This window comes from Glycine soja, chromosome 17 (assembly GCF_004193775.1).
Source record: "Glycine soja cultivar W05 chromosome 17, ASM419377v2, whole genome shotgun sequence".
Taxonomy (NCBI): Eukaryota; Viridiplantae; Streptophyta; class Magnoliopsida; order Fabales; family Fabaceae; genus Glycine; species Glycine soja.
Window position 1 is genome coordinate 13234464 of NC_041018.1, and position 8454 is coordinate 13242917.

Here is an 8454-nt window from a genome sequence, read left to right on the forward strand (position 1 = left end):
TCAACTCTTAACTAACTCCTTTCAAACTCTAAATTTTATACATGTAACTTTGAGATTCAAATAATATGAGTATTTTAAACTATAGTAGTAGCAACAACAACAATTAAAGAAGAGAAAATAAACATACAATGTAAAAATAATCTTTATGGTAAATTTCAAGACTCAAACAAGATACCTTGCGAAACATTAATTTCCAATCTTTAGATTGAAAAAGACTAACTGCAAGTGGTACTCTCAACGCATTGATCAACATTGGTGATAAGTCCTGTCAAACAAAGGTTATCTTTAGACACTCCATTGCTCACATGGAAAACTTATATGATGATTACTCCGGTCAAATAATGATTATCTTTAAACATTTTATTATTCACATGAAAAATCACATTATTTATAATCGTCACATGTTCACCATCACAAGCATGTAATTATTCGGTCAAATTGTGTCTTCCTTTGGATCAAGTACAATTCGCATGAATAATTCCATGTAACATCTATGTAAATTCAATCAAATCAACTTACGCAACAGGGGTTACTTTGGCAACATATTGTTTCAATCAATTTAACCAAAAAAATACAAGACAATTTAATATAATAAATGGGAGGTCTTAAAATCACACAACTTTCACATATAATTAAGTAATATAAAAATTTATATAACAGAATGTGCAAATATTTTACATAACAGACTCATCACAAGATACCTAACACAACATTAATTCCTAGTCTTTGGACTGAGAAACTAATTTGTAATTGGTACTCTCAACACAATGATCAAATATTGATAATAAATTCTCTTCAATAATAACCTTTCTTTGGACCGACTATTATTCACATGCAAAAGCCTTATATTTGTCACATATTTATCATCACATGTACAATATTATTTGGTCAAATTACGTCTTCTTTTGGGCCAAACACAAATCGCATACATAATTTTTTGCAAAATTTATGTAATTTTAATCAAATCAGTTTTCACAATAGGGATCACTTTAATAATATATTGTGTCAATCAATTTAATTAAAAAAATTACTAGGCATGCAAATAAATGGGAAGGATCTCTTATGGCTAGACTTACACCCAACCATGATAGCAAAAAAATATAAAACATTAATTACGATAAATAAATATTATATTCTTAAATTATATTTAATGACAATATTGATTTATACTTAAAATACAACAAGTAAATATCACATTCGTAAATAATGCTATCACAAATTTATTATAGCATCACTAACCATGTATATCAATTAACCAACAATGCCAAAAAAAAAATTTGAAAACCCAATGCAATAATCCATAACTAAAGAAGTGTACGACATCTTTATGTATACTTTCTTGTTATATTAATTCTCAGACTTTACAATAATAAAAAAACAATTCATGTAATTGCGATACAGTCGTATGCCAAAAAGGAAAAAGATAAAAGTGTAAAGGATTTATTTTAGGGGATCCCAAACAATTCATGTAATTGCTCTGATACCACTTGTTGAAATTTTTGGGGATGCTTATAAAATATCAATATAACCACCAAGAACATATTACGTTAGATTATCAAGAAGAGTTTTAGGAATGTCTAGATCCATAATGATTGATCAAACAAATGCAACGGAATCTGAATTCGTAGGTGATTTCTGACTTATGTACTCTTCTTAAGATCTGTTATGGAATGATGTAGACACAACGGATAACGGGCTAACAGTATAATCGGTGATTTCATGGTTCTTCCTCAACCGGAACCTCTTTATTTCTCAATAGGACCTTCGTAACTCTTCAGATGGAAAAAAGAGAAATTATGTGTGACGGCTCGATATACAGGAATTATAATGCATAATTGGGGACATTTCGGTGTTCTTTTACTACCAATAAATTGCAGGTTATCAGTGCATATGGAAACAAGCATTACATACTTCAAATAGTGTTCTTTTACTATCATTAAGGTTGTACATCAATAATACTATTCTATATTATCCTCAAAATTTGTTTCATGACTTTAACTAAAATTCTTTACTATTGGTTGTGTCTATTGAGTTAAAGTTTAACACCAAATATTACCAATGTCTTGGTTGGTGTTTTCATGTTTAAGTTATGTAACTCTTAACGTATTTCAATGTACTTTTGATTATATATTATAATGTTATAAACAATGAAGTATAATAATAACTATATTTAAATTACATATTTGCGTTCAAATTATTGTCATTCCTACATTCATTAAAACTTTAATACATCCAGACTAAGGTCTACCCTACTTTGTATTATTAATTTTTATTATTAATTTATCTCAAATTTTGAATTTTCTAACATTAAAAAAAAAAGTTCACTTTTAATCTATTCACAATTTCACTACTAAAAGATTTTCCTAATTTCATAATGTATTATGATAACGTCCACCCTATATGCCTTTTAAGGTGGATTGGGATTGAAATGGAAGATAATCAGGAAAAAAAAATAGAGAAAGAAAATAATAGATGTAACAAGTGATGATTTAATAAAAAAATATAATAAAAATAATGTGAAAATGAAATAAAAGAAGAAATGAATATGTATTTATAATCTTTCTTTCATATTTTAGGCAAATTACATGTCACGTACATTTCTCATATACTTTATATCTCTTAATATTAATTGTAAAATTCAAATCCTTCTGAAAAATTAAGAAGATTTAATGTGTTGAAGGTCCATGCAAAGAGAAAATATGTGATGTATTGATAGTATAAAAAATTTTATATTATCATTCAATTATAATTTATCACATATGATAAGTTTGTTGACTTTAATAATTATCTTAAAAATTATATTAACAGTGATTTGTGATTGATTGGTAATGTAAAATAATTTTACATTGTTAATGCATCACTATTTAACTCGTACAAATAAAAAAAAACATTTAATCCAAATTAAAAAAACTAATGTAAAATTATTTTACTCCTTGCAAAAGTGTGTTTGTTTTGTTTTTTATCTTTAAAGTATTTTAGATAGTGCTTCAAATAAAAAAAATATAAATTAGAATTTAATTATCATGCACTAACAATATAAAATAGTTTTACATAATCAACTAATAAAAAAATTATATGACTTTAAGATAATTTTATTAAAGTCAATAACCTTAATATTTATTTTATTGATAAATGTTAGTTGTTAATGGGAGATATTCGAATCCAAATATCTCTCTTTCCTTTTCCCTTCAATTTCTAAGTCAATTTTATTGAAAGTTGATAATCTTAACATATATAATACTTCATTTGTTTCAAATTATATGATGTTTTAAAGAAGAAAAATATATTTTAAAATAGATATCATTTTACAAAATCAATGTTTTATTAAATATTTTTTTGAAACAAAAAAGAAAAATAAATATTTTTTTCAAGACTACCATTAATAAATATTTAATGGGAATAATATATAGAAAAAATAAATAATTCATTAATTAAAAAGATAAAAAATATATTAAAAAATTATCTAATATTTTCTTTATAATTCAATAAATTAATTATGTTTTTTAATACCTACTAAAATCTTAAATATCATATAATTTGATAAGAACGAAATAGTTTATAATTGAATAACCATATAAAATTATTTTATTCTTCACTGTGAGGGGATCACCTATTTTTTTCATAAATTATACTGCTATAAAATGATATCTATGTAATATTGTATCGTGCATGTGTAGCATTATTCCATCTAATTCACCCTAAATAGGATAAGGTGTGAAGAAATAATTGAAGCTGACATATATTGGTAAATTAACAGTTGGAACAAGCAGTTTTGGACACGTAACAAATTATGACTGAAAATTGAAGAATCTGCACATACGTGCATATGGGGTGCTGCTACCCTCTATAAATCCAAACGAGCCAACTTGTGTGTTATTTTCCTAGATTCGGTTGAGCCATTCACCTATAGCTGGAGGAGGTAATTGATCTCATCTATTTTCTCTTGGAATTTATATACGAACTAAAGAATATATTGGTGTTAATATCAAATTACAGGACCACCTTTTTAATTTTTTATTGATTAATTTCATACTTTCAGGATCATTGATACTCTCAGCTTGCTTGCAAAAACTGAAACAAAATTTGCAATAGCATGACATCAATGGAGGAATCATGGACTAGTTGGCTATGTGACATGGTAAAATCATATCATACACCATAGTTATGCTTACAATTAGCTTGAACTTTTTTTGAATCTAACTCTTGCTAAAATTTCACTGCATTGTTCCAGGAACCAGATGATTACAGTTTCATGGGTCAATCGGACATAAAAGTGGATGATGTGAATGGAACTTTAGCATCTCCTCATGATGTAGCCACTGCATTATTAGAGAAGAATCAGCAAAGCTCATTTTCCACAGTAGAGAGTCTCTCTTCAGCGGCTGAGAGTGGCTTGGAGAGGCCTTTCAAGTTACCAAAGATAGAACAACTCTCACAAAAGACAGCTTCCAGTTCCACTCCCTCCTCCTATATTCTCTCCTTTGACAACACAAATCCACCACCGGTTACGGTTGAATCAGCCTCAAAGCCAGGAACCAAGGTTTTGAATCTTGAGAAAGTTTTGCCTTCAAAGAATGAACCAAGACGAGTAGTTACTCAGCAGAACAAGAAAATGGGGTCATTTGCCGGATCTTCTCATCACACACAAGATCACATCATTGCTGAGAGAATGAGGAGAGAAAAAATTAGCCAGAAGTTGATTGCCCTCTCTGCCCTTATTCCAGACCTCAAAAAGGTTCAATTTTTTTTTTCTGTACTGTTCAAAGTACTGTCGGTACTAATTGTAAATGCTTCTTCGGATAGAAATTTGAACCTTGTTTCATCGTGTTGCAATGTTAGACTCTAACTAGTCTCTTTCACTATACTCAGTCTCCTTTGTGGTTCAATATTTATTCAGTGAAATAGTTATTCAATGTTCCGAAGTTGAAATTATGTTTCTCAAATATTTAAATTAGATTTGAGCTAGAAAGATGAAAAAATGTGGTTTGGAGAATTAAAAGTGACCTGGTCAGATTCACTATTCGATACGAATGTAATGTAATGGCGACGAAAAAACGTTAGAATGTATATTTGTAAATGGTACTAAGGAATGGTAATTTGTTTGCAGATGGACAAGGTGTCCGTGTTGGGGGAGGCTATAAGGTATGTGAAGCAGCTGAAGGAGCAAGTGAAGCTGCTGGAGGAGCAGAGCAAAAGGAAAAACGAGGAATCAGTGGTGTTTGCGAAGAAATCTCAGGTTTTTCCTGCGGACGAGGATGTCTCAGACACTTCATCAAACTCCTGCGAGTTCGGAAACTCCGATGATATCTCCACAAAAGCGACTTTGTCACTGCCAGAAGTTGAGGCGAGGGTGTCAAAGAAGAGCGTGCTGATTCGAATCCTCTGCGAGAAGGAAAAGGCAGTGCTGGTGAACATATTCAGAGAGATAGAGAAACTTCATCTCTCCGTCGTCAATAGCAGCGCCTTGTCTTTCGGTTCCTCTGTTCTCGACACAACCATCGTAGCCGAGGTACATTATTTTTTCTTATTGTTATTATTAAAAATAACATTACAAGATTAAAGAAAGTTGTTAAATATTTTTACATTTGATGGGCCTGGTAGGGAGTTTAATTCTATTGGTTAGGTGTCTCTTTGATTTACTGTTGAAAATTTTTCAAATAATAATAAAAAATTATAAATTTCTACTTTTCACAAAACGTGTATGAAAATATATGTTTGTTCAACCTAATATTAAATTAAACTTATGTAAATCAATAATGATTGACACATGTTGATAATAGTTTATGTTATTTAATCAAGCGTTTTGAATTAGAATTAATATTATGATAAAGAAAAAATATATAGTATGTGAATTATAAATATGGTGATATCTGTTTTTTAATAAATAAAAATGTTAATGAGTTTAGGTACTTGGCCTAAACTTAATTTGGTTTGTTTTAATTGGTGGCAGATGGAGGATGAATTCAACATGGGCGTAAAGGAACTGGCCAGAAACCTTAGAGTAGGGCTGATGCAATTTATGTAATAGATGAACAGGACAGAAGTACAATAACACCACAAATTCAGGGTATTAAATGTCCTATCCTAGTCAATCTAATCTTGGGTGTAAGCTTCAAATTATAGACGAAGAAATAATTGCTATGTGGGAAGGAAAAAGAATGAACAACAGCATCACGCTGAATCGGTTAGAGGGAGGCAATTCCGTGACCGTGACGGACGAACAATAAAGGAGTATGATCCATTATCGGAAATTGGGATTTAACTTGTTGCTAAAGGCTAGCCTTGGAAACTATGCATTGTATTCTTTTATCTATTTTGTTTTGATTTTTGACTAGTGCTCTTTCTTCTTTAGTAATATTCACAATGCCTAATATAAAAATAATAATACTTTAATTTTAGTATTTGTAATCTATTCTTAAATAAGTTGTTTGTAATATATTGAAATTTTATTGATTATTGTTAGATAATAACAACTTATATAAAAACTTAAAAAATAGATAAGAGAACTTGTAGAATTGTTTATTTTGTTTTCTCTCATAGTTTTCAATCTCTCGGATTTCAGTAGCAAAACTGAGTTCGTGGTAAACAATTGACCAAAGGGGACCACTTCAAATATTTTACCAAATTATGTTTTATATTGTGGTGGGGTTCTTTCATTGCATCTTTGTGCGCAAAGGAATCTCTGGAGCACTGGTGAGCCATCATGTGAATCTCGTTGGATGTAATCATTTTTAAACGACTGGTTTAGATTGATGAATTGAAAATGGTTAAATAGGCAGGTTATATTTTCTGTCAAAAAAAGGTAGGTTATATTTAAAATGGTTTTGTTAACTAATGGTTAAAAAATATCCACAATGTGATTTCGACTAGGTGGTGATAAATTGATGACAAACTCTTGGTGGTTAAGGGAACATAGTGGACAATCATGGTGATTGAGCATGCTAAGTGACAGAGGAGAACCAGAGTCAAAATAGGGAAAGGAAGAAAAAAGAAAGAAAGAAAAAACTCAGCTATTGACTCAAAAAATAAAAGTTCCAATGGTAAAAAATAGGTTCTCCACAGTGGGAGATATGCCAACTCTCCCATTCTAGCCCGATCATAAATCCAAATATAACTTCGAGTAAAAAAAAATAACAAAAATCAAATTCTAATCCTAAATCAGCTAAGGAATCCATCTCTTTGAAACAAAACTACTTGGGCCCAAGAACACTAACAGATCCAATAGGCTCAAAGGCACCTAGATCGAGGTCCACAATTTTTTTGAAAAATAATATTGTAGGTTTTTGGAACAAGAGAATGTACCATACACTGAAAACCTATTTTTTTTGGTCCAATATGTTATTAGAAACTTATGTCCATTCGGTGCTTGTGTCCTTTTAGTTTTGAAATTTTGTAAAATCAAAACTAGTTTTAATATTGAGTTGTTAATTTTAACTTTAGTTTTAAAAATAAACTCTTACAAGTTTTTTTAAGCAATAAACGTACTCTTACAAGTTGCTAATTATAGAAACACAGAATTAATTAATTTAAGTTGCTAAACTGAGTAATATATTGTCGAAATATCTGATTTCTTTAAAATGAGTGTAATTAAGAAAGTAATAGTTTAGTAAATATTTTATTAAATATACATGATTTTTTTTTTTTTTGTAGAGTAGGAGACAAAAGACAAAACTACAAGATAGCTAAATAAGACTCTAGAAATGTTAAAGCCCCAGCCGGAGCCACACCATTAGCCTCTCTTGGAACCACCACTTGTTTAAAGAAAAAAATAACAAATAATTTTATTTAAATATATAAATATTTAAATTATTATTTAATGGTTTGTATTTTTTTATTACTTAATCTATACTGGCAATCGCAACTAATACTCGTTGATCTGAGTAGTGAGTACCATGAGGCTTGACTGTATTTAAATAATGTTTAGGGTTCAATTTAATTAAATAGTAAGTTTAGAAAAAGTTAAGCCTTTTAAGTAATTAAAGTAGTTCAATTAGATAAATCGAAATCCAAATTTGTATAGATATTTTATTGCAGAATAAAGTATTTAATCTTAAATATCTAAATTTAAATAAAAATATAAAATAAAATATCTGCAGTCAAGTTTTATTGACTTTTATTTTATGTTAAATAATTTAAATAATAAAATTTATTATCATTTTATTTTTATTCAATCTCTTCCTATTCATATAAAAAAAGTGTTTCATTTGTATATGATTTCAATGTAAAGATTTCTACACCATCCAATCAATTATAAATAAATTTAGATATAACTTTTAAAATAAATTTTATAAAATTAAAAAAAAATAACCTAGCTACATGACAATTTATAATTGAATAATAAAAAAACTATTTATACTATTAACATAGTTTAATTAAATTTTTAAAAATAATAATAACTTTTAAATCTCAAAGAATTTATATAACAGAGAGACAGGGAGAGTTTCCTATCAATTT

The 8454-nt window shown here is 28.7% G+C and overlaps 1 protein-coding gene across 1 annotated transcript; it reads left to right on the plus strand.

Moving 5' to 3' along the window:
• The first annotated feature begins 3786 nt into the window (after nucleotides 1–3786).
• Nucleotides 3787–6334, plus strand: LOC114392692 (transcription factor bHLH18-like). The gene is made up of 5 exons (XM_028353906.1): nucleotides 3787–3919; nucleotides 4040–4138; nucleotides 4232–4735; nucleotides 5108–5509; nucleotides 5951–6334. The coding sequence occupies exons 2-5, from the start codon at nucleotides 4094–4096 to the stop codon at nucleotides 6023–6025; spliced, it is 1026 nt and encodes a 341-aa protein (XP_028209707.1). The 5' UTR covers nucleotides 3787–3919; nucleotides 4040–4093; the 3' UTR covers nucleotides 6026–6334.
• The last annotated feature ends 2120 nt before the right edge of the window (nucleotides 6335–8454 follow it).

Coding starts and splice junctions, on each gene's coding strand:
- LOC114392692 (XM_028353906.1), top strand. CDS start 4,094: ATGACATCAATGGAGGAATCATGGACTAGTTGGCTATGTGACATG. Junction 4,139..4,231: donor CTAGTTGGCTATGTGACATG/GTAAAATCATAT, acceptor GCATTGTTCCAG/GAACCAGATGATTACAGTTT. Junction 4,736..5,107: donor TTATTCCAGACCTCAAAAAG/GTTCAATTTTTT, acceptor ATTTGTTTGCAG/ATGGACAAGGTGTCCGTGTT.